Here is a 26,344-nt window from a genome sequence, read left to right as displayed (position 1 = left end):
GTTACCAGGGAACAGACTTAGAAAGTTCCCTGGAGGTCACATTCCCAGAGAGAAGAGAGAAAGGATTAGTATGTGTAGCCACAGTGCTTACACCTGTTTTCTCTTCATCACATGCTGAGAAATCCCTTAAAGCAAGCTGCTGTGGAGAAGTCTAAAAATCTGTCTAGCTGCTTTTACCCTAGTAGGTGAGATTGATAGGCATACACTTACCTTCTACCAAAGCATATGGTTGGAAGATACCCAGGGAGAGAACTCAGAGAGACTCTAATATCATGAACTTATGATGATGCAATCCTCCTTTTTAGAAATTAGTAAAGCCAAGCATGGTAGCGCATACTTATAGTCCCAGCACTTGAGCTATGGAGTAAGGTGCTCCGTCAAAAAAGCAAAACAAAACTGATGGATTTGTGATAATGTAGGGAGCTGTGAGCGCATGCCTGTATCTCTAGAACTTAGGAGGCCAAGTCAGGAGGAAAAATAGGACCCTGATATTTGAGGCCAGCATCAAAAGACCTGTCTCAAACAAAGATCAATAAACAGTAATGCACTCTAGTTACTCGATTTCATTTTGAATGCACTCTAGTTACTCTATTTGACTTCTTGCTTTTTGTTTTCCCATTCTCCCTTTCCTCTTCTCCCTCTCCCCCTCCTCCCTGTCCTCTCTCTCCCTTTCTCCCTCCCTTCCCTTTTCTTCTTTCTGTCCCCTCCCCATCTCCTCCAGTTCTCCCTTCTCCCCTTGTTTTTCTTTCCCTCTTTTTTCCTTCTCTCCTTTTCCATCCCCCCTCTTCCTTCCCTTACTCTTCTTCTTTCCCTCTCTTTCCCTCTCTCTTCACCTCCTCCTCTCTTCTCCCTTTCTTCTTCCCCTCCCCCTCCCTCCTCCTCTCTCTTGTTCTGGGTCTTGAACTCAGAGCCTGAGCACTGTCTTTGAACTTTTTTTCCAGAGCTATCATTCTACCACTTGAGCCACGTATGTGATGGCAAATGACTGCAGTTTTACTCAGAAAGCTGAGGGAGGGAAGATTGGATTGCTTGAAACCTAGAATTGGAGACCAGCCTAGGTAAGGCTGCCTCTAAAGAACATAACCAAAAGTGTGAATGATTATTCATTTTAATAAAGTGAAGGCAGCCAGGCACCATGGCTCACATCTGTAATCCTAGCTACTCAGGAGGCTAAGATCTGAGAATTTTGGTTCAAGACCAACCCTGGCAGGAAAGCCCATGAGACTCCAATGTCCAGTAACCACGAAAAAAAAGCTGAAAGTGGAACTGTGGCTCAAGTGGTAGAGTAATACCTCTGAATAAAAAAGTTCAGAGAAGCCAGGAGCTGGTGGCTCACGCCTGTAATCCTAGCTACGCAGGAGGCAGAGATCTGAGGATCGCGGTTCAAAGCCAGCCCGGGCAGGAAAGACTGTGATACTCCTATCTCCAATAAACCACCAGAAAACCGGAAGTGGCGCTGTAGCTCAAGTGGTAGAGTGTTTGCCTTGAGCTGAAGAGCTGAGGGACAGCGCCCAGGCCCAGAGTTCAAGCCCCACGACCGACAAAAAAAAAAAAAAAGTTCAGAGAGAGTGCTGAGAGATATCAGGGTCCATTTTTTCCTCCTGACTTGGCCTCCGAAGTTCCAGAGATACAAGCATGCGCTCACAGCTCCTTACATTATCACAAATCATCAGTTTTGTTTTGCTTTTTTGACGGAGCACCTTACTCCACATCTCAAGTGCTGGGACTATAAGCATGTGCTACCATGCTTGGCTTTACTAATTTTTAAATAGGATTGCATCATCATAAGTTCATGATATTAGAGTCCCTCTGCGATCTCTCCTTGGGTATCTTCCAACCATATGCTTTGGTAGAAGGTAAGTGTATGCCTATCAATCTCACCTACTAGGGTAAAAGCAGCTAGACAGATTTTTAGACTGCTCCACAGCAGCTTGCTTTAAGGGATTTCTCAGTATGTGATGAAGTGAAAACAGGTGTAAGCACTGTGGCTACACATACTAATCCTTTCTCTCTTCTTTCTGGGAATGTGACCTCCAGGGAACTTTCTAAGTCTGTTCCCTGGTAACCTGATCAGGAGGTATGGGAATGGAATCTAGCATTGGACCATGAGTGACAAGAGCCTGTGGGCTGTGAGAAATGACAGCTTCCAACACCATTCTTCTATGCTTTTGCTCTCCCGAGGGTTGGCTGCTAATACAGTCTTTGGAAACTGGATTGAAAGAATTGTTTCGGGCTGGGAAGGTGGCTCAGTGGTAGAGCACTTGCCTTGCATGCTCAAGGCCCTGGGTTCGATTCCTCAGCACCACATAAGCAAAAAGAAAAAAGCTGGAAGTGGCGCTGTGGCTCAAGTGGTAGAGCGCTAGCCTTGAGCTGAAGAGCTGAGGGACAGCGCCCAGGCCCAGAGTTCAGGCCCCACGACCGGACCAAAAAAAAAAAAGAATTGTTTCAGGAGGTCCTGTTTTCTGTGGAGTGTGTCACTTCTAAGTGAGGATGGTCCCTGCATCTTCCCGGTGTGACTGATTTCCTTACACACAAGCTGGACTGCTGCCCAGACTGCTGCACAAACACCTGCACAGGAAGCCAAAGCTTCTCTTATAAGCTCTGGGCTTATCCCAACCTCTTTGTGGTAAGGGGGCCCAACAGGGGACTTAGACTACCACAGCCCGTGGTAGAGAACTTTGCCTAGCATGAATGAGGTCCTGGATTTCATGCTCAACATCAGGTTAATCTAAGTGATCAATTGAAATGTTGACCTAGACCTGAGATATCTCCCTGCAAGCCAGGTGCTGCTGGCTCACACTTGTAATCCTAGCTAGTCAGGAGGCTGAGATCTGGGGGACACAGTTTGAAGCCAGCCCAGGAAGGTAGGTTCATGGGACTCTTATCTCCACTTAACCAGCAAAAAGCTGGAAATGGAGCTATTGCTCAAAGTGGTAGAGCACTAGCCTTGAGCAAAAGAAGCTCAGGATAGAGCCCAGGCCCTGAGATTTAGCCCCTAGAATGAGACAAAAAAGAAAGACAGAAATCCCACCACACCCCCCAGTAAGCAATACATTGTTACTCAAATATAATTTGGGAGATGGAAAGGAAAAAATGCAACTTTTATAATAAATATAACAACTTATAACAAATGCTGCTTAGTCTCCCCAGCTTAGACGAATTTATTTAATTCTAAGTGCCGGGCTGTCTCCTCTCCCTTTGTTTCTCCTTTGTGCTATGAAAAGATTCCATCTAAAAATACTCTATTTTTCTGAAAAGGAAAAATCTATAACTTGTCAAGCTCATTCAACTACTGAAATAAACAGCTGATGCAAGTTTTAAATTAGAAGTAGCAAAAATTGCTTCCCTCACATGCCAGCTCTGCTCATTTGATAGTGACTGGACAGTGTGGTACCCTGAGCCTGATTTGAGCCTTTGAAGTTCCAGACAGAGAGAGTGCATGTGTCATGATCCTCAATGCAGTCTGTCCCAAATGCAGGACAGGAAAGCGGTGGCACAGTGCCAAAGCCATTCTTGTTCTTAAAAAAAAAAAAAGGCATTTAAAGGGTTTTGTGTCAGTTCTAGGGCTTGAACTCCGGACCTCTACTTTCCCTTGGCTTTTTTGCTCATGACCAGTACTCTACTACTTGAACCACATCTCCAGTTCCAGCTTTAGTAAGAGCCTCTTACATTTGTCTTCCTGGGCTGGCTCTGAAACATGGTACTCAGATCTCAAACTCCTGAGCAGCTAGTATTATAAGCTATGAACTATTGGCATCCAGGATTTTTGTTTTTGAGCTGCCGGGTGTGGAGTCTTGTGTATGTCAAACAAGCATTCTAACTCTGAGCAAAAACCTCATTCTCTGTGATATACACTGAAATAATTAACTATGAAAGATTTGACCATATATGCAGAATAATGCAATGAGCACCTGTGTGTCCTCATTCTGCTTCAGAAAGGAAATGCAGTTGGAGTCATACTGCATATTGGTGAAATGATTTTGAATGCTTTACCCTGTTTATACAAAACTAGCTTACTGGCTTGTTTTGCTTTGCATTTTATTATGTGAGATTCATTCACACTGATGCCTGTAGACTTAGTTTGTTCATCTTCTTTGCTGTCATAAGGAATTTATGATGGGCCCAGGTTGGCAGTATCACAGCAAAAGCAAATGCTAATTCTAACCTGGCGGAAATGAATGCTAATCATCTATAAAGAACCATACTCTCAACTCAGGCATGGCTAGATTCCAAAGACTGAAATCCAAATACCAAAACACAAATAATAAACAGTAGAATCAGCTTGTTAGAAGGTTTTTGTAGAGAATAAATATTTAAAACTTTAAGCCAGGTGCCACTGGCTTACACCTGTAACCCTGACAACTCAGGAGGCTGAGATCTGAGGGTCATAGTTCAAAGCCAGCCCTGGCAGAAAAGTCAGAGAGACTCTTCATTTCAATTAACCAGAAAAATGCCAGAGTAGAGGTTTGGCTCAAGATGTAGAGCACCAGCTGTGAGAGAAAAGGCCAAGTGAGAATTCAAGGTCTTGTGTTCAAGCCTTGGGACCGATATACACTCACACACACATTCACACACACACACACACACACACACACACACACACACACACACACATACAATTAAGCATATTTAAAATACAATATATTCTACATTAATAAAAATCAGTGAGAAACGTTAACAATCTTACCTCTGAGAAATCATTTCTTTCTGCTTTCTGGATAGCAGATTCAGCCATCCAGTTTTTCAGCACATATCTGGGGTTAACAGCTGAAACCAAGAAGGACATCTTAGAACAATAAATCACTGAATCAACCCTAGCCAAATGCAATTAGTTCATCTTTTAAAACTTTGCTTGAAGGTTCCTAAAAGAAAGATTAATTTCAAATGTTTAAAACAATGTTGTGTATTTATTATTCTGGAACAGAACAATAGTTTGGGAACATTTTGATCAATATGTTCTGTTCTATTTTGGGGTTTTCGTCATTAATCTGGTTTACTTCACTATGTTAGTTGAAAATGAAGCAGATAATTCACCTGAATTAGGCCCAGTAGACAAGATGGAGGGTGAAACAAATAACCAAATAAAAATAGGTGCTGCCTTTATTTATCCGCAGCACAGAATAAAACCTTGTCATGAACTTCTGAAGACTGTATGTGCTGCCCAAGAATAAGCAGGAGGGCCATATGACAAAATACTTTATAAATCTGAATTTCTGACAGTAATGTGTATTTTATATTTAAAAATTATTGTAACAAACTAGGTACCAATGGCTCACACCTATAATCCTAACTACTCAGGAGGCTGAGATCTGAAGATCACAGTTTGAAGCCAACCCCGGGCAGAAAAGTCCATGAGATTCTTTTTTTTTTTTTTTGGGGCGGGGGGGGGGGGTCCAGTTGTGGGGCCTGAACTCTGGGCCTGGGCGCTGTCCCTCAGCTCTTCAGCTCAAGGCTAGCGCTCTACCACCTGAGCCACAGCGCCACTTCCAGCTTTTTTCTTTTTGCTTATGTGGTGCTGAGGAATCGAACCCACGGCTTCAGGCATGCAAGGCAAGTGCTCTACCACTGAGCCATCTTCCCAGCCCCAAGTCCATGAGATTCTTATCTCCAGTTAACCAGCCAAAAGCCAGAAGTGGTGCTGTGGCTCAGTGGTAGAATGCCAACCTTGAAAGAAAAAGCTAAGGTAGAGCTTCTAGCCCTGAGTTCAAGTACAGTACCAAGACATACACAGACATCTAGGCACTGTGTCTCTCTATTTGAAGTCTTTCCTGAAACTATTTTTTTAACCTATCTTTATTAGATGTGTATTATGGTCCAGACATTATAATAAGATTCTTTACACATATATGCATGTTCATCATTACATCCTTTTAAAATATCACCAGTTTAGTATAGCTATGAGTCATCAGATGGGGAGAGTGAAATATCTTTCAGACAGACAGCTAAAAAGTTGCAGAGATGGAATTTAATAGTCTAGATTACAAAACTCATGTTCTCTCTACCGATTTCCTCATCTCTCCATGATCTTTTTTTTTTTTTTCTCTTGTGTTTGTAGCCCAAGCTACCAGACTGGCCCTGAACTCAAATTCTCCTGCCTTAGTCTTTCTTATGTTCAGATTATAAATGTTGCTTTTATATAATAATCTTTAAAGTTGTTAAATTCAAAAGGAATACTTACTTGTCATTCTTTTCCTTCTTTCAGAATCTGTGTCATTCATATTACTAAAAAAATGAATAAAACAGAGGGCAAAGTCAACCATCATCCCTTTAAATTACATTTTTCAAACAGGAAGATATATCACATGATAAGTATTGACAAAAAATATACTAAGGACTGCGCAAGGTGGTGCAGGTCTCAGCTACTTGAAATATATAAACAGAAGATTATGTCTCAAGGTTAGCTCAGGCAAGCCTTAGCAATATGCTCAGTCTTTTAAAAAAAATCAGGTGTGTGGGGCTGGGAAGGTGGCTTAGTGGTAGAGCGCTTGCCTTGCATGCATGAGGCCCTGAGTTCGATTCCTTAGTGCCACATAAGCAAAAAGAAAAAAGCCAGAAGTGGTGCTGTGGCTCAAATGGTAGAGCGCTAGCCTTGAGCTGAAGAGCTGAGGGACAGCGCCCAGGCCCAGAGTTCAGGCCCCACGACTAGACCCTCAAAAAAAAAAAAAAAACCAGGTGTGGTGATTCATACCTGTAATCTCAGTTACTCAGAGGTAACATGATTGCTCTTTGACTCTGAACAGAACAAAAGTTTAAGAGCCTGTCAAAAGCAAACTAAAGCAAAACAAGATGAGGGTGTGACTCAAGTAGTTGAGCCAAGACAAAATGCAAGGCCTTGAGTTTAAACCCAGAACAACAACAACAAATCACATCAAGTCAGTATTTGAAAGAGATGGGAAAGAAGGAAAGAAGACATAGTGAGATATATTTATTTGAGTAGTTATTAAGTCTGATTAGACAATTTATAAGATCCTTCCTTATTTAGTTATTTTCACAAAAATCTAAGCTTCTTTTAACCAATTAAAAAACATTTTGTCTAAAAAAGTCTAAGTTGGGTTAGGAGGGTTGGGGAGAATTATGAAAGGGGTGATATTGATCAAGATACATTGTACTGTTTGTTGAATCGTTACCCCTTTGTCCAACTACCTAAAGATAATAAAAATAGTTTAATTGAACTTACCTGATACCTTTCCTAGGCTTAAACATAGTTTTCTGGACATAATTTAACTTGTTACCCTGCTCAGGACTCTCTTTAACTAGTTTTGGTGCCAGTCCTGGGCCTTGAACTCAGGGTCTAGGCACTATCCCTGAGCTCTTCTGCTCAAGCCTGGGGCTCTGCCAATTGAGCCACAGCTCTACTTCCAGCTTTTTTTTTTTTCCTTTTTGGAGATAAGAGTAGTTAACTAGAGATAAGAGTCTCACAGACTTTCCTATTCAGACTGACTTCAAACCATGATCTGCAGATCTCAGCCTCCTGAGTGGCTAGGATTACAGTCATAGAGCCACTGGCAGTCCTCAGTGGTCATTAATCTGTGAAGGGCTGTTTGCTTCTGAACATGCTGTGGTCCTGGCTCTCCATCCTCCCTTCAATATCAGTACCTCCAGCAGCTTTACTCTTTCACATTAGTTGCTTCTGACTCATTGTGAGTCAAGAAACAAAGTGACTTCCTGCAATTGCATCAGATGTGACACTAAGTAATCATCAAAGGCCCTCCTGTACAGCTTCAAAACAAGGGCTCTAGAAGCATGTAGAGCCATGTGATCAGAGCTGAGGGGACAGGTGAACATTCTGCACACGTGAAATATTATCACAGATGCTTCATCCAGCAAAGAGTACCCAGGGGTGGAAAAGAAATGCTGAAAACTGGGAAGGCAGAGAGATAACTTGCAGGATGGCGATGGCATAGTATATCACATACTTCCAGGGAGTGATTACATGACATTACCTCTTCAGTCTCAGAAGGTACTGGGATACCCAGGTCGGAAAAAGTTCATGCTCCGATACTCTCTTCAATGCCCAGAATTGCTAAATGACAAAACAGCAATACATTGCTTATGCTAGTAATTGTTCAGTTTCTCTTAATTTCATGTTCCTTTATATCTTTAGATTCTTCAATAATAACTTTGCCAGACTCTGTAGAATACAAGTTGAAGTAGAAGTAACATAAAAAAGAATATGTTTTCTTTATCATTCACTTTAAAATGTTAATCTGTAGAAATCCATTGAATGGGATGATTTATTTTGTAATTTTTTAGATTTATCCTTATGTAGTTGTACAAAGGAACTGCTAGTTAACAAAGCAGTTCATAAATACAATATGTCTTGATCTATATCACCCCTTTCAACATTCTCATTCATCCTTCCCCTACCAATCTCTTCTCTCACCCTTAAGAGAGAAATGGAAATTAAAAGGTTGGGTGAGGGCTGGGAAGGTGGCTCAGTGGTAGAGCGCTTGCCTTGCATGCATGAGGCCCTGGGTTCCATTCCTCAGCACCACATAAGCAAAAAGAAAAAAGCCAGAAGTGGTGCTGTGGCTCAAGTGGTAGAGCGCTAGCCTTGAGCTGAAGAGCTAAGGGACAGTGCCCAGGCCCAGAGTTCAGGCCCCACGACCAGACCTTCCCCTCCCCGCCCCCCAAAAAAAAGACATGCCAGGAATCAGTGGCTCATACCAGTAGTCCTAGCTTCTCAAGAGATTGACATCTGAGGATGGAAGTTCAAAGTAAGCCCAGAGAGGAACATTGATGAGACTCTTATCCCCAATTAACCACCAAAAAGTCAGAAGTAGAGCTTTGGCTCAGGTAGTAGAGCACTAACCTTAAGCAAAAAAGCTAAAGAACAGCAAGCACCCAGACCCTGAATTCAAGCCTTAGTACCAGCACTTACACACACACACACACACACACACACACACACACACATCACACACACACACACACACACACACACACACACACACACACACACATACAAAATGCAGTCTATGAGTCTATGAGCCAGACTCCTGTGTTCCCAGCACTTGGGAGGCAGAGACAAGAGGATCTTGAGTTCAAGGCCATCCTTAGCTATACAGTGAGACCTTGCAAAAGAAAAACCAAGGACTGTAGGTGCAGCACAGTGGTACAGCATTTGCCTAGTATTCACAAGGTCCTGGATGTCATCCCAGCACACACACACACACACACACACACACACAGAGCTACTTCATATCTATAAGCATAGTATTACCTTATAATTAGCATAATCCTTACCTACTGGAATAATAATAATTGATATGTTTTTTCCTACCAAACCAGTTTAATTCCCCTTTCTACACTGAAAACAAATGCCTGTGTGATAGCTGTAGAATAGTCCATAAAGAGCTGACATCTCTTGCCAATACCGATTGCAATACAATAGCTTTTCCTGTAAACCTCAGATGAACTCTGCCTGAGATTACACCCCAAACCAGAGGACTGAGATTAAGAGAATCACCAGAGCCTCTCTGATGGATATATTTCTACTGATCACTAAATCCTGAGTCCACGTGACTAGTGGTGATTCTCTCTTGTAGGTAAAGCAAGTGACGGCTAGATCTGCAGCCATCTAACCTGCAATCACTACAGTAAACTTCCCCTTAAAAATACTGAGTAAAATCCATCTTTTCTTGCCTTATGTGTGAATATAGGGGCTGATTTTCAGTAAAATAATGGAAGGTCAAAGAAAGATCTGAAAGACTTAGGAAATTAACAAAGCAGATCTGATAGAATCAGGAAATTCTGATTCTGTTTCTGACTTTGTAATAACTTCCTACATCAATCTAGAAAGTAATATGTGTTCATATTGTAAAGTGAATTGATCTTTAAGGTCCATTCTCAATGTTAAATCTTGTGATTCTAGGTCTGAGACAATTTTAACAAATAGATCAAGAATGTCAGGGAATTAAACCTTCAAAACAAACATAATATCTTCTCCAGCATTTATTTTAGTCTTTTTTTTTGAATGGTTGTGGGGCTTGAACTCAGGGCCTAGGCACTGTTTCTGAGCTCTTGTGTTCAAAGCTAGTGCTCTACACCTTTGAACCACAGCACCACTTCCAGAGATGAATCTCACAGACTTTCCTGCCTGGGCTGGCTTCAAGTTGCAGTCCTCAAATCTCAATTTCCTGAATGGCTAAGGCATGAGCTACCAGCATCCAGCAGTCTTTTTCTGTTAGTAAATGTTTCCCTCTTAAAAATAAAGACATCCAATGCTGTTTATCCACAGGTTCCACACTAGCAGATTCAACCAACTGCAGATCCAAAATATGCAGAAAAAATCATGTGCGGACTTTTGCCTGGCATTATCCCCACACAACACAATCTAGCAACTATTTACATTGCATTAGACATTATAAGCTATCTAGAGATGATTCCAAGTACATTGAAGAAGTTGGAGGCACAGTTCAAGTAGTAAAACATTAGCCTAGCAAGTACAAAGCCTTGAGTGCCGCAAAAATGAAATAAAAATAGATTTTAATCTCAACAATAATAAAAACCATTAGGTGTTTTCCATCTAAAAGGTTTAGCCCAGCCAGGAGCTGGTGGCTCACACCTGTAATCTTAGCTAACTTAGGAGGCTGAGATCTGCGGATCATGATTCAAAGCCAGCCTGGGCAAGAAAAGTTGAAAGACTCCTGTCTCCAATTAGCCCTGTAAAAAAAATTTAGTAGAGCTGTGGCTCAAGTGGTAGAGCACTAGCACTAGTTCAAAGAGAGCCCAGGCCCCAATTCAAGTGCCAGGATCAGTGTGCCCACACATACACACACACACACACACACACACACACACACACACACACACACACACACACACACACACACACACACACACACACACACACACACACACACACACATATTTAGGCCTTATAAATAAATTCGTGCTTCTAAATACGACGTAAGTAAGACTCTGGTAATCCTCTACCTCATTGTTTCCTAAATATCATTCCATTATTCCATTACTGTTTAGCATGGAAATCAAGAGATAATGCATATTCTAACAGTCACTTTGGAAACAATTCATCATTTTCTTTAAAAGTTGAACATAAATTTGTTAAAGGATCCAGTAGTTCAACTAGTGTCTAGCCTGAAACTTTTTATAAATATTCATAGTAGCATTGATTCATAATAGCACAAAAGTAGAAATAGCCTAATGTCTATCAACTGCTAACTAGACAAGAAAAATATGGTATATCCTATACAAGGAGTTATTTGTCCAATAACGAATAAAAAAACTGAAGTAAGTTACAATATGGCTAAGCCTAAAAAATATGCCAAGGGAAGAAAGTAGATCAAAAGATCCCATCTTGTAGGATTCTGTGTACATGATAGATCTAGAAAGTGAAAACCTTTAAGGACAGAAAGTGAATTAGCAGTTGTCTGGTACTGGAAATGGAAGCAGGGGTTGACTGCAGATGGACACAAGGATATTTCTAGAAAGATAGAATTATTCTAAAACTGAACCATAACAAGGACACAAATCTATTACTTATTTTTTAAAATCCCTGAGTGGGATTTTGTGTTATGTAAAGTATATGCCTATACCTGTCGAATAACTGAGTAAGGAAACAGCCAAGTGGCACAGCTTTTACCTGGGAAATGTTGAGCTCCTGTAACTGGCTCTCAGTAATCTCGCTGAGCTGCCGAAACGTCATGGTAAAATCGGCTTCTGTCTTTTCCATGAGCTAAAGAAAGCAATCACATGTAGTGATCCCAGTTCTTTTAAAACATGCTATTGGGATATTCTGATAGCATATAAACATATGCTAGAACATATAAACATAGCCATAAACATATACTATCAGAATTTGCAGAAAGAAGGTAAATGTAAACTCACATGTAAGAGAAATGCAATTAATTCATCATCACCTTCTCCTTCTCCAAGTAATCCCAATTTAGCTTTGAATAATTTTCTAAATCTAAAAGGAGAAGGGCCATTTTATTATTACAATTCTCACTAGTCTATGAACTGTCCTCCAATTGTCCAACCAAGATACTTCATCATCCAGATTCAAAAATGACAAACCTTGTATAATAAAGAGCAGGGTATCCATCAAGCATCTGAGCAGCCCTAGGGGATAAAAGGGAAAGACAGATAAACCATAATTTAAAATTAACACTCTTGAGCCAGTTGTCAGTGGATGACTGCTGTAATCTTGGTTACTCAAGAGGCTAAGGTCTGAGGATCTAGGTCAAAGCCAGCCCAGGCAGACAAATCTGTGAGACTATTACCTCCAATACACCAGCAAAAAAATTGAACTAGAAGTATGGCTCAAGAGGTAGGGCACTGGCCTTGAGTGAAAAAGCCAAGCAACTGTGCTAGGCCTTGAATTCAAGCCCCAATACTAGCACAAAATAATTTAAATGAACTTAAACATTCTTAAATTACATTCTATTAAAATGGCAACACATATACCTGTAATTTCAACACTTGGGAGGCAGAAGGATTGTGAGTTTGAGACCAGTCTGGGAAACATGGCAAAACCTTGTCTCAAAAAAAGAGGTCTGGCTGGGTGCTGGTGGCTCATGCCTGTAACTCTCAGGAGGCTGAGATCTGAGGATCACAGTTCAGAGCCAGTCTGGGCAGGAAAGTCCATGAGACTCTTATCTTCAATAAACCACCAGAAAACCGGAAATGGTGCTATGGCTCAAATGATAGAGCACTTGCCTTGAGCTGAAGTGCTTAGGGACAGCACCCAGGCCCAGAGTTCAAGCCCCACAACCAACAACAACAAAAAAAAGAGGCCTGGGGCTGGAACTGATAGAGTGGTTGTCTAGCATGTGTAAGACCCTGGGTTTGATCCCCTGACCACTGTAGAAAACATAGCTAGATAGATAGATAGATAGCTAGATAGATAGCTAGATAGATAGCTAGATAGATAGCTAGATAGATAGATAGATAGATAGATAGATAGATAGATAGATAGATAGATAGATAGATAGATAGATAGATAGATAGATAGATAGATAGAGATAGATGAATACATACATACATACATACATATATGCATCCTATACATATATTAAAAATAACAAAGAGATTACATGCTTGTAATTCTAGCCTACTAATTCTAGCTTAATCACATATCATATATAGAGACAACTGTCACTATAAAGTTACTTATTCAAAGATTTGGATACCACACAAGTCAAATCATGTCATCACTATAAATAAGTAGTCTATAGGACAAATGTTGTTATGCGTCTGTAATAGCCAGTCATAGAAATGTGGTATTTGTATCAAGCTTTTTCTTGTAAAATTTTTATTGTCATTACAAAGGTGATTACAGTTACCTAAGTCAGGTAAAGAGCATGTTTCTTTTTGGACAATGTCACCCCTTTCTTCACTCTAGCCCAGTTTTTCCTCCCATCTCCACCTACAAGTTGTATAGTTCATTTTCAACATAGTGTCTAGTGAGTACCACTGCTGCATTTGTTTACAACTCCCTCCATTTCTATGCCCACTCCCCCTTACCCTCCCAAGGACAGATAAATTAACAAACAAGACAAAAAGAAAATGAAAACAGCAACAAAGAAAACCTTCTTGTTTCCATTTCCTGGAGTCCATTTCAATTTACAATCATCTTAAGACTCAAACTACTTCACCCAATATATTAATATCTTCTTTGTCTGAATATTTAAAAAATGAACCTATTATAGAACCTATTATAGAAACTAAAGAGCAATCTTAAACTCATCCTTAAATAGTCTATCTCAGCATTCTAAATTTATTTCAAGTGATACAAAAACTTAAAATATTCTCAAATCCCACCCCTTCCCTTTACCTTTCTGACCATATCTCCTCTAACTCCTCCTCTGGCATTTGCAAAGAACTGTCGATTGATTTCTTTGCAAATGATCTAATTCTTCCTAATGAATGAGTAAAATTCCATTGTATATATACACCACATTTTTTGTGCCAGTCCTGGGTCTTGAACTCAGGGCCTAGGCACTGTCTCTGAGCTTCTTTTGTTCAAGGCTAGCACTCTACCACTTGAGCCACAGTGCTACTTCTGACTTTTTCTCTTTATGTGGTGCTGAGGAATTGAACCCAGGGTTTCATGCATACTAGGCAAGCACTCAACCACTAAGCCACATTTCCATCCAGACAGTTTCTTTTTATTATTTTATTGTTATTGTAAAGATGATGTACAGAGGGGTTACAGTTACGTAAGTCAGGGAATGAACACATTTCTTTTTGAACAGTGTCACCTCTTCCCTTGTTTTCTCCCAGATTTTCCCTCCTGATTCTCTTCCCCCACAAGTTGTATAGTTCAATTTCCTTACAAATAGTACAATATCATTCTTTCTGATGGAAGCATAGAATTCTTTTTTTTTTTTTTTGTCATGGGCCTGAACTCTAGGCCTGGGCGCTGTCCCTCAGTTCTTCAGCTCAAGGCTAGTGCCCTACCACTTGAGCCACTGTGCCACTTCTGGCTTTTTCTGCTTATGTGGTGCTGAGGAATTGAACCCAGGGCTTCACGCATGCAAGGCAAACACTCTACCACTGAGCCACTTTCCCAGCCCGGAAACATAGAATTTTATTTATATATACACCATGTTTTCTTGATCCATTCATCCATTAAAGGGTATCTGGACTGTTTCCATACTATGGCTATGGTGAATAATGAAGCAATGAACACAATTATGCAGGTAGCTTTACTATATCCTAGTTTCTAATCTTTTGAATAAATGCCCAAGAGAAAAATTGCTGGATTATGGGTTCTGTGTTTAGTTTTTTTTTTAAGAATCTCCAAACTGATTTTCAGAGTGGTTGAACAAGTTTACATTACCATCATCCGTGCATTAGGGATCTTTTTCTCCCACATTCTCACCATCATCTGTTATTATTTGTATTCTTTTTGTTTTGTGTGTGCCAGTCTTGGGAATTGAACTCTGGGCCTGGGCACTATCCCTGAGCTTTTGTACTCAAGGCTAGAGCTGTATCACTTGAGCCACAGCTCCATTTCCCGCTTTTTTGGTAGAGACATGAGTTTCTCAGGCTTTACTGCCCAGGTTAGCTTCAAACCACAATCCTCAGATGTCAGCCTCCTGAGTAGTTAGGAGTACAACTGGAGTGAGGTGGAATCTCAGTCTTGTTTTGGTTTTCATTTCCTTTATGGCCAAAGATATTGAGCATTTCTTCATATGTTTATTGGCCATTTTTACTTCTTCTGAGAAGTCTCTGTTTAGCTCATTTCCCCATTAGTTGGATTGCTGACTCGCTGACAGTTCAGTTTCTTAAGCCCTTTGTATATTCTAGATATTAGAGACTCCACCCTAGGCTCCTAGAGTTAATATATAACTTTAGCTAAATAGCACAGTATAAAAATCAATACACAAAAATCAATAGCTTTGGGCAGGGAAGGTGGCTCAGTGGTAGAGCGCTTGCCTTACATGCTCAAGGCCCTGGGTTCGATTCCTCAGCACTACATAAGCAAAAAGAAAAAAGCCGGAAGTGGCGCTGTGGCTCAAGTGGTAGAGTGCTAGCCTTGAGCTGAAGAGCTGAGGGACAGTGCCCAGGCCCAGAGTTCAGGCCCCACGATCGGACCCAAAAAAAAACAAAACAAAAATCAATAGCTTTTCTATATGCAATAATAAAATCAAGAGTGAAATCAGGAAAGCAACTCTTTTGCAATAGTCACCCCTCCCTAAAAAAAAAAAAAAAAAAAAAAATCCTAATAATAAACCTAGCCAAAGAAGTGAAGGACACCTACAACAAAAACTACAAATTTTGGGGGCTGGGAAGGTGGCTCAGTGGTAAAGCACTTACCTTGCGTGCTTGAGGCCCTGGGTTCAATTCCTCAGCACCCATAAGCAAAAAAAAAAAAAAAAAGCCAAAAAAGCCAGAAGTGGTGCTGTGGCTCAAGTGTTAGAGCGCTAGCCTTGAGCTGAAGAGCTGAGGGGCAGAGCCCAGGCTCAGAGTTCAGGCCCACAACCGGACCCAAAATAAAACAAACAAAAAAAAACTACAAATTTTTGAGGAAAGAAATTGAAAAAGACATTCAGAAATGGAAAGATCTTCTAGGTTCCTGGACTGACAGAATGTTGTGAAAATGGCAATACTGCCCAAGGCAATCTGCAAACACAATGCAATATCCATCAAAATTTCAATGTTATTCTTCAATCCAAAAATCATATTGAATCACAAAATGTCCTGACCAAATCTCAAAAACAATTCTGGGCAATAATAATAATAATAATAATAATAATAATAATAATAATAATAATAATAATGTTGGACATACAACAATTCTAATACTTCAAATTCTACTATTTAGCTATTGTAATGAAAACAGCTTGGTACTGGCACAAAAACAAGCCTGAGCACCCATGGGACAGAATAGAAAACCCAGAAATAAACCCACAAAGTTACAGTCAAGGATCAGGGAGCCGAAAACATAGGATGGAAAAAAGAACAGATAGTGTTAGGGAAAAGGATATCCACATGCAGAATACTGAAACCAGACCTCTATCTATTCCTTCCTATCACTCTGTACTAATATCAATTTGAAATGGATCAAACACCTCAACATCAGCCCTGAAACCATGAAATAGGAAGGAGTAGGAGAAACATTAAAATATATTGACATAGGCAGGGAGTAAAGTTCCAGGAGCAGAGCAAATCGAAGAAAGAATAGACAAATGGGATTGTATCAAACTAAGAAGTTTCTGCATGGGCTGGACACCAGTGTCTCACGTTTGTAATCCTACTATCCAGAAGGCTCAGATCTGAGGATCACAATTTGAAGCCAGCCCAGGCAGGAAAAGTCCATGAGACTTTTATCTCCAATTAACCACTAGAAAACTGGAAGTGGTGCTATGGCTCAAAGTGGTACAGTGCTAGCCTTGAGTACAAAAGTTCAGGGACACCACCCAGTTCCTGAGTTCAAGCCCATGACCAAAAAAAAATGATATTTATGCATGGGGAAGGACATAGTTAGCAACTAAAAAGACAGCCTACAGAACAGGAGAAGATCTTTGCCAGCTATATGTTAGGCAACGGCCTAATATCCAAGACTTTATGTGTTTACTATTCCTTCCTTGAAAATTCCAAACCCCTCTCTCCCAGTACTCATGCATTAGGAGATAGTACTTATCTACTAATATACTACACAACACATTCATTTTGGTGGTACTGGAGTTTGAACTCAGGGCTTCACACTTATTAGGCAGGCACTCTACTCTTTGAGCTATACTTTCAGCTCTTTTTGATATGTGTATTTTTGATAGAATCTTTTTTGGGGGGTCTGGGGTGCTCTGGACTGTAATCCTCTTATTGATACTTGTTATGATAGCTGGAATGAAAGGCATGTGCTATAATGCCTACTTTTTCTGTTAAAGGGTCTCACAGACATTTCCCCCTCAGGCTAGACTGGAACCATGAGCCTCCCAATCTCAACCTCTCATTAGCTGGAATAACAGGTGCATGTGACCACAACGTGCTATTGACAAAGATGGTTCTCCTGAACTTATTTCCCAGGCTGACCCCAAACTGTGATCTTTCCGATCTCTACCTCCTGAACAGCTAGGATTACAGGTATAAGCCACTGTGCTTGACTACAGTGATTGTAATGCAATACATTTTGACATTAATATCATTAGTAGATTTAGGATTTACTCACAGCTGCTTTTGCATAGGATCAAACAACAAGTTCAGCACTTGTAACAACTTGTTTAGATTAAACATTCCAATATTGGCTTGATTTCCTATTTTATATCTTCTTTCATTATCAGATGTGTTTGGTACAAAATCTGTTTTAAACAAAATATTACAGCTTTATAGGAGGATAATTATAGCAAATACCTTCTTTATAATTTTAAGTTTGTATTTAATATATTATTTATATATAATTTATATAATATTTATATATTCTATTTCTATTATATATTATTTATATAGTTATATTTAATACTTAATGAGTTTATATTTGTTAGGTAAACATTTTCTGGCATTAAATACTTAACTAAAATGTAATAGAAACATTTAATACTATTCATATACACTAAAAGCTTTAAAAATATAAACATCTGGTTGAGTACCAGTGGCTCATACCCATAATCCTAGCTACTCAGGAGGCTGACATCTGAGGATTGTGGTTCAAGCCAGCCTAGGCTTTTAGAAAAGTACATAAGACTCATCTCTAATTACTTAGCAAAAAGCCAGAAGTGGAGGTATGGCTCAAGCAGTAAAATGCTTGCCTTGAACAAAACAACTAAAAGACAGCATCTAGGCCCTGAATTCAGGCCCCATTACTGGCATCCACCAATCAATTAATGAATGAATAAAATATGAACATTTGCTGAATAGATCAATACATTTGAAAAAAATTTATTATCCTTAATAGTTGTACAAAGGACTTGTCATTTAGAAAAGCAGTTTATAAATAACAGTGCCTCTTGCTCCATGTCATCCCTTTTAACATTTTCATTCACATCTCCCACCCTATCCCCTCCCTTACTTTTCTTAACTTGTAGGTTATGTATTTAACTTTTTGCTGTTTAGCAAAGCAATTTGTGTATACAATCCCTCTTGATCTGTGTCACCCTCTCAACATCTTCATTCCCTTCAATTCACCCTTCCCTTATTTGTCTCACTTCTGTGGCATACACAATGCATTCTTGCCTGCATTCTACCCATTTCCCAGTTCATTCTTCTCCCCTTCTCCCCTTTTCCCCCCTCCCTTGCAAGTACTCATTTCCTGGTACTTATTTTGTTCAGCTTCAATCTACTCTTTCTAAAGAATTATATTATTTGTGCCCTCCATAAAGTCTACTATACTTCAGTTCATTCATTTATAATTTTTTGGTATTTTTTATTTTTGATTAGTATGTTTTTTTTTGGTCGGTCATGGGGCTTGAACTCTGGGCTTGGGCTCTGTCCCTCAGCTCTTCAGCTCAAGGCGAGCGCTCTACCACTTAAGCTACAGCGCCACTTCCGGTTTTCTGGTGGTTTATTGGAGATAGGAGTCTCACGATCTCTCTTGCCAGGGCTGGCTTTGAACTGAGATCCTCAGATCTCAGCCTCCTGAGTAGCTAGGATTACAGGCGTGAGCCACCAGCGCCCGGCAGTACGTATTTTTATATAAAGATGCTCAACAGAGGGGTTACAGTTACATGTGTAAGGTAATGAGTACATTTCCTATTGAGCATTGTTACCTCCTCCTTTGTTTTTCCCCTACCATCCCTTCCCTCCCCTCATTTATAAATTTTTAACCCACAAGAATTTCCACTTTATAAATTGTCTTTTTTTCTTCCTTCCTTCCTCTTTTTTTTTTAAAAAAAAATTCAGTCCTGAGGATTATACCTAAGGCCTTGCACATGCTAGGCAAGCACTGTACTACTAAGCTACATGTCTGGCACAAATTCTAGCTCCAGTAGCATGCCTTTTATAAAGCTTTATGTAACTGTTCCAGTCATGGGTAGTGTGTTGCGGTCACTGCATTTTATATATTAGCAGGATGAGAGGTTTCCTCCAAAGACACAGAGCCCTTAAGGGCCAGATGCCCAAACCCACATGCATGAGGACATATCTCTGACGTACTTCATCTCCTTTTCCTAATGTGTAATTCCTGGAGGATAGAGGCCAAGGATTCATCCTTGTATGACTTCACATGCCCAGAAGACAGATAAAAACAACTGTATCTGTGAATGAGCTCTAGCCATTGTTCTTCTTCTCTCCCACAATATTATCTACAACAGCTCAATCTAAAATAAACCTGTGAATTTTTTTCTTTAAAGAAACATACATGGGGGGTGGGAGTTGTGGAGGTGGGAAGGGCAGGGATGGTAGGGGGAAAAACAAAGGAGGAGGTAACAATGCTGGATAGGAAATGTACTCATTACCTTACTTATATAACTGTAACCCCTCTGCACAGTATTTTTACAATAAAAAAAATTTAAAAAAAGAAACACACATTTATGTAAATCACACATACCTGGATTATAGGCCTCCATAAAACCAAATGGACCATAGTCAATTGTAATAGACAACAAACTGAAGTTATCAGTATTGCACACACCTAAAACAACAACAAAAAGTCCAAAAATATAGCGATAACGTATTTCCCTTTAATTTGATAAGCTATCCAGAATAAAACAACAAAAGATCTATCAACTATGTTATCAACTGTGTTAGAGAAGAAATAAAATTAAATTTTCAATGTAAAGTTTAATTGATAACATTTAATAGCTTAACATATGTTAAAATTATTATTTTAAAATTTGTATTTGGGGAAAGGGGGCTAGAATCTTTTTTCTAGGGGAGGGGATTGCTGGAGATAGCTGTCTATTAAAGGAAAGGGTCAAGAAAAACTGGCATGAAATGGATAACCCTGGAGAATGAACTATCACTTCTCTGTGGTTTTAATTATTTACCATAAGCACATAGTACTTTATAATTAAATTTTAATAGCTTTAAAAAGCTCTAAACATAATATATACTCATGCATACAATAATAATGACCAAAAAAACTTCTCAATGCTGGGTGCTGATAGCAAAAGTTCATGAGACCCCATCTCAATCCATAACTAGGTATAATAGTACAGGCCTCTCATCCCAGCTACTTGGAAGGCTAAGTATGGGAGGACAGTGGTTCTAGGCCAGCTTGGGCACAAAAGTTCATTAAACCCTCTCTAACCAAAACAAAAAGAAAAAAAAGCTGAGTATGGTGGCATACACCTGTCATCCTAGCTATGACAAGGCCAGCCCTATTTTAGAGATAGCAAAACCGCATCTCTTAACAACCAGAGAAGAAAGTAAAGTAATTAATTAATAAACAAATAAACAGCTTGGCTCAAGTGTTAGAAAACCTTACTAGAAAAAAAAAAAAAAAACCCTGGGGCTGGGAAGATGGCCCAGTGGTAGAGCGCTTGCCTCACATGCATGAGGCCCTGGGTTCGATTCCTCAGCACCACATAAGCAAAAAGAATAAAAGCCGGAAGTGGCACTGTGGCTCAAGTGGTAGAGCGCTGGCCTTGAGCTGAAGAGCTGAGGGACAGCGCCCAGGCCCAGAGTTCAGGCCCCACGACTGACACAAAACAAAACAAAAACCTTCACAGGTGACATTGTCCTATTTTGTGATTACTACTCCCTTCAAATACAAGTTATTTCCCTCCCCATTTATTTATTTACTTGATTTGCATACATTCATGGTACAAGGGGCTTCCTTGTGACTTTTTCCCCAAAGCAAAGAATATATCCTGATGAACCTCCCTCGCTCTCCTTCACCCACTCCCTCTCTCTCAAAATCACCCCAGCACCCATTTTCATTCATCCCTCCCCTTCCTGCCATCACTTAACCCCTAGACAGGCTGCCCAACTTTCCTATCAATAAAATCCATTTAAAACATAAAAGGCCTTATCCTCTGTGGCTTACTTTTAAAAAATGTATATTTAAAATACTCAGAAGCCCACTGGCAGAATTTTTTTTTTGGCAGAACAAGGAGAAGATGTTGAGATAGGGCCTTGTCTGACTCACAATTCTTCCCTGACCTCCAAGTGCTGAGATTATAGGTGTACACCTCTCTGCCTGGCTAGCAAAAAATGTAAATACACCATAAAAAATGTCTTTTGCTTCAACAAATTAATTCTTTTAATTCTCATCAAAACAATGAATCGTCAATAGATAACTTACCATGAGCAAAACCAACAGACATCCACAAGGCTATAAGCTGTGCCACCTCAGATACCACGATAGAAAAAAAATCCTACAATAAAATTCCAAAATTTTCAGGATTTTAGTAATTTACAGAATATCCTTTTGCATCCTCTGACAATGTAGAGTATAATAATTTTTTGTTGTTGTTGTTGTTGGTCGTGGGGCTTGAACTCTGGGCCTGGGCGCTGTCCCTCACTCTTCAGCTCAAGGCTAGCGCTCTACCACTTGAGCCACAGTGCTACTTTGGGCTTTTTCTGCTTATGTGGTGCTGAGGAATCGAACCCAGGGCATCATGCATGCAAGGCAAGCACTCTACCATGGAATCACCTTCCCAGCCCAGTATAATAAATTTAAAGAGAATATGGAACAAACTCAAATCTAGTCAATAGGTGATTAATAGAAGGAAACATGTACAATGGAAGTAAACTTAACAAGAGATAACATAGAAACAACATTGATATAGTAGGAACTGCATTCTTCATATTCAATGAGAAAAGTAAAGGTAATAGAATTCACAAAGGAGTTAAAGTAATGTGACTAGTCAATTTTATAATATGAGCCAAAAAAAGAGACCAATTCCCTTTTCTAAAATATGAAAATGGCTTATGAAGATCAATAACTTCCAACAACGGTAGCAACATTTTCTTATTGTACATTGTGTTTTGTGTCAGAACTCAGGCCTTGGGTACTCACTTGGCTTTTTCACTCAGTCTGGTGCTCTACCCCTTGAGCCATACTTCTACTTTCAGCTTTTGCTGGTTAACTGGATATAAGAGTCTCACAAATTTTTCTGCCTGGACTGGTGCTGAACATAATCCTCAGATCTCAGCCTCTTGAATAGCTACAATTATAGGCATGAGCCACTACTGCCCAATTATGCTTACTTTTAAAGTATTACTCTAAAATGCCTATCTACCTAATGTGAGGAAATAATATTTGTATTAAGCTATGAATATCATTCAAAAAATAACACCAGTGGCTCAGCGGTAGAATGCTTGTCTTGCATGCATGAGGCCCTGGGTTCAATTCCTCAGCACCACATAAACAGAAAAGGCCAGAAGTAATAGAGCACTAGCCTTGAGCTTAAGAGCTCAGGGACAATGCCCAGGCCTAGAGTTCAAGCCCCATGACCTACCAAAAAAATAACTTACTGTTGCGATGTCAGAACACTTGTTCTTTTTTTTTCTATGTATTTTGCAAACAGAACAACTGTACTATCTATGATGTAGTTCATTTCATCTCCTTCTAACAAAATGTTCAAAGTGCCCTACACCTCCTTTCCTAGGTTTACTTCTGTAAGTTATAAACTTTAACAGAAGACCAAGGAAAGATGTTAATGAACTATTATTGCCTTTTCTCTTTAAAAACTTACCACATATCTATTGGGTCCTCTTACATTCACTGAGGGGAAATATTCATGGATGATGAAATCTAATAGTGTCCTGGAAATTAGAAGGAGGTGGTGTCAGAGTTCTCAGGAAACAAAGTCACACTCAAGTGCTATAATCCACCCTTGAAATTTATATATTCATCTGATCAGCCTTAAACTTATATTCCAAAATAACCAAGGAGATATTTCCTTGAATAACAATAAAATATGTAAATGTGTCGCAAAGATTATGTTAGAGTCTACCTTACAAGGCTAGAAATTCAGATTGGTTCAAGAAACATCCATTGAGAAGCTCCTGTATTTGTGCCATAGGAAAGTTCTAGGAAAAAGACCTCCAAGAGCCCATAGTCTATTGGGGAGGGAGGAGAAGAGAATATATACAGAAATCATAATAATACAGTATGAAAATACAATGAAACAAATGTATAAAAGGTAGAGCCAGAACAAGGAATGATTATTTATATGTGGAAGGTCATTTAAAGCTTCACAAACAATGTGATTTTAAAAACTGACAAATGTCTGCAGCTAAAATATTTAAAAGAAGTGGTACTGAGGTTCAAAGTGGTAGAGAACTCAAGGACAGTATGCAGGCCCTGATTTCAAGCCCCATGACTGACAAAAAGGAAAGAAAGAAAGAAAAAGAAATGTACTCATTGCCAGGTGCTGGTAGCCCACACTCCTAGCTACTCAGGAGGCTGAGAACTGGGGCTCACGGTTTGAGGCCAGCCTGGACAGAAAAGTCCATGAGACTCTTATCTCCAATAATCTCACTTACATGTGGAATCTGAAGAAAGTGAACTCATAGAAACAGAAATTAGAATAGTGGTTATGACCCATGATTTTAGTTTAAGATGAATGAATTCTGGAGACCTAATATACAGACTATAGTATTAACAATCTATATATGCTTTAAGTTTGTTAAGAGAGTATATTTTAGCTGGGGGCTGGTAGCTCATGCCTGTAATCCTAGTTACTCAGGACGCTGAAATCTGAGAATCCAAGTTGGAAGCCAGCCCAGGCAGGAAAGTCCTTAAGACTCTTATCTCCAATTAACCACCAGAAAACCAGAAGTAGTGTTGTGGCTGAAAGTGCTAGAGCACTAGCCTCCAGCAAAAAAGCACAGGGGCAGGGCCCAGGCCTGAGTTCAAGCCCCATGACCGACAAAAAAAAAAAAAAAAGTAGAAGAATATATCTTAAGTATTCTCACCACACTCCCATAAAATGCAACTGACTGAGGTGATAGAAATTATACTTACCTTGATTATGGTAATCATTGCACAGAATACACATATATTAAAATGTACACTGAACTGGAAATGTAGCTCAGTGGTAGAAGGCTTGCCTAGCATGTATCAGGCCCTGTGTTCAATCCTCAGCATCTCAAAAAGAAAATTAATTAATTACTAAAACACTGTATCCCTTAAGTATATGCAACATTTATATGCAATATTAAAAGCAATTATACCTCAAGTAAGTGGAGGAAAAATGCTTCCATAGCTTTAAAAACAAAAAATTGTCAAACCTTAGTAAATCCAGTTCACCATAATGATCCAAAATTTCTAATGATCCAATTCTAAACCATGATTTTGCAACACGCAACACCACTGCACCTTTAAAAAGAAACATTTATTTTAGCATAAGATGATTTTAACCTATATAGTCAATAGCAAAATTTTGTTTTCCTTAAGATAAAATTATTCTAATAGACAATATAGTTATTAAATATACTTAGAAAAGAACTAACTTTCATTCCACAAAGGGTCAAGGGTTTGTGGAGAGGTTTTTGTTAATTTGTTTGTGTTTTCCTCTACTACTTTAAGAACACAGTGGCTCTTGGGAAAACATCAGGGTAACAGTAAAATAAAAATATCTTTATATATGTGAAGTCCTAGAAGTGAAAATGGGGGGGGGGGAGTAGTTGTGGAAATGGGAGGGAAGGGATGGTAGGGGAAAAACAAAGGAGGAGGCAAAAAGGTTGAACCAATTCAGCAGCGAAACCCACTAGACACTAGGTTGGAAATGAATATACAACTTGAGGGGAGGGAGTCAGGAGGGAAAAAAAGAAGAAAAAGAAGTGAAAATGATCAAATGGGATTATCTGAATCTTTAAGACTATGGCTCGGAATTCAAATAGACTATATATACAAGTCATAGCCACAAAAGTAATATGCTGTACAAACCCCACAACAATCTGTGATCGAAATTTCATATCACCATGAACAAAGAAACAAATTGTTGTCATAAGCCTTTGTAAAACCATATTATTTTATCCAATGATATTAACAGGAGAAAAAGATGTCGTAAAGAGAAATAACTTTTAGTTTCATTAAACCTGAATGTTTTCAGAGTATTATTTTTATGAAAATCTTATTTTTAAAAATATATTACTATAGCCAGGTGCCAGTGGCTCACGCCTGTAATCACAGCTACTAAGAAGGCTGACATCTGAGGATCATGGTTCAATGCCAGCCTGGGCAGGAAAGTCTGTGAAACTCTTATCTCCAATAAACCACCAGAAAGCCAAAAGTGGTGCTGTAGCTCAAGTGGTAGAGTGCTAGCATTGAGCTGAAGAGCTGAGAGACAGCGCTCAGGCCCAGAGTTCAAGCCCCACAACCAACAAAAATTATATATATATATTACTATAGGACTTGGAAGGTGGCTCAGTGGTCAAGTGCTTGCCTTGAATGCATGAGGCCCTGGGTTCGATTCCTCAGTACCATATAAGCAGAAAATGCCAGAAGTGGAGCTGTGCTCAAGCAATAGAGTGCTAGCCTTGAGCTGAAGAGCTGAGGGACAGTGCTCAGGCCCAGAGTTCAAGCCCCACACAACCGACAAAAATTTAAAAAAAAAAAAAAATATATATATATATATATATATATAGCCATAGTATGAAAGTTTGCAACTTACTCAAATTCAAATGTTGAAATCTAATCAAAGATGGTATAAGAAGGTGGAATAAGATATGGAAGCTAGATCTAAAATACTCTCAGACATGATAAATTATATAAGACTCTAAACATTCACACACAGTGAGACCAAAGGAGAATGCTCTTGGGGGAAAAACACAAAGGTGCAATGCCTATGTGCCTCTGATCATATAAGATAATATTTCAAAATGAACTCCAAAAAATGGAAACAAGAGGTTTTTTCCTTGTTGTTGTTTTTGTTGTCCTTTTTATGTGTTGTTTGTTCTTTTTTGGGTGGGGGAGAGGGGTCTGGTCCTGGGCCTGAACTCTGGGCTTGGGTGCTGTCCCTCAGCTCTTCAGCTCAAGGCTAGCGCT

The 26,344-nt window shown here is 39.5% G+C and overlaps 1 protein-coding gene across 2 annotated transcripts in view; it reads right to left on the bottom strand.

Moving 5' to 3' along the window:
- The window catches only part of LOC138810882 (protein adenylyltransferase SelO-like), a 42,458-nt gene that overhangs the window by 4,734 nt on the left and 11,380 nt on the right, over positions 1-26,344 (bottom strand). For both annotated transcript variants that reach the window (XM_069998280.1, XM_069998279.1), the window contains 11 exons: positions 24,586-24,673; positions 23,046-23,115; positions 21,650-21,722; positions 19,952-20,035; positions 17,639-17,768; positions 12,040-12,084; positions 11,851-11,932; positions 11,606-11,698; positions 7,944-8,023; positions 6,179-6,222; positions 4,688-4,767 (listed from right to left, as the gene is read on the bottom strand). In XM_069998280.1, coding sequence (XP_069854381.1) covers positions 4,688-4,767; positions 6,179-6,222; positions 7,944-8,023; positions 11,606-11,698; positions 11,851-11,932; positions 12,040-12,084; positions 17,639-17,768; positions 19,952-20,035; positions 21,650-21,722; positions 23,046-23,115; positions 24,586-24,673 — 869 coding nt within the window. The remainder of the gene's footprint in view (positions 1-4,687; positions 4,768-6,178; positions 6,223-7,943; positions 8,024-11,605; positions 11,699-11,850; positions 11,933-12,039; positions 12,085-17,638; positions 17,769-19,951; positions 20,036-21,649; positions 21,723-23,045; positions 23,116-24,585; positions 24,674-26,344) is intronic.

Source organism: Dipodomys merriami, unplaced genomic scaffold (assembly GCF_024711535.1).
Source record: "Dipodomys merriami isolate MVZ:Mamm:240054 unplaced genomic scaffold, mDipMer1.0.p SCAF_51, whole genome shotgun sequence".
Classification (NCBI taxonomy): domain Eukaryota; kingdom Metazoa; phylum Chordata; class Mammalia; order Rodentia; family Heteromyidae; genus Dipodomys; species Dipodomys merriami.
The sequence above is the reverse complement of the archived record's forward strand: the minus strand, read 5'-3'. Positions and strand labels throughout refer to the sequence as shown.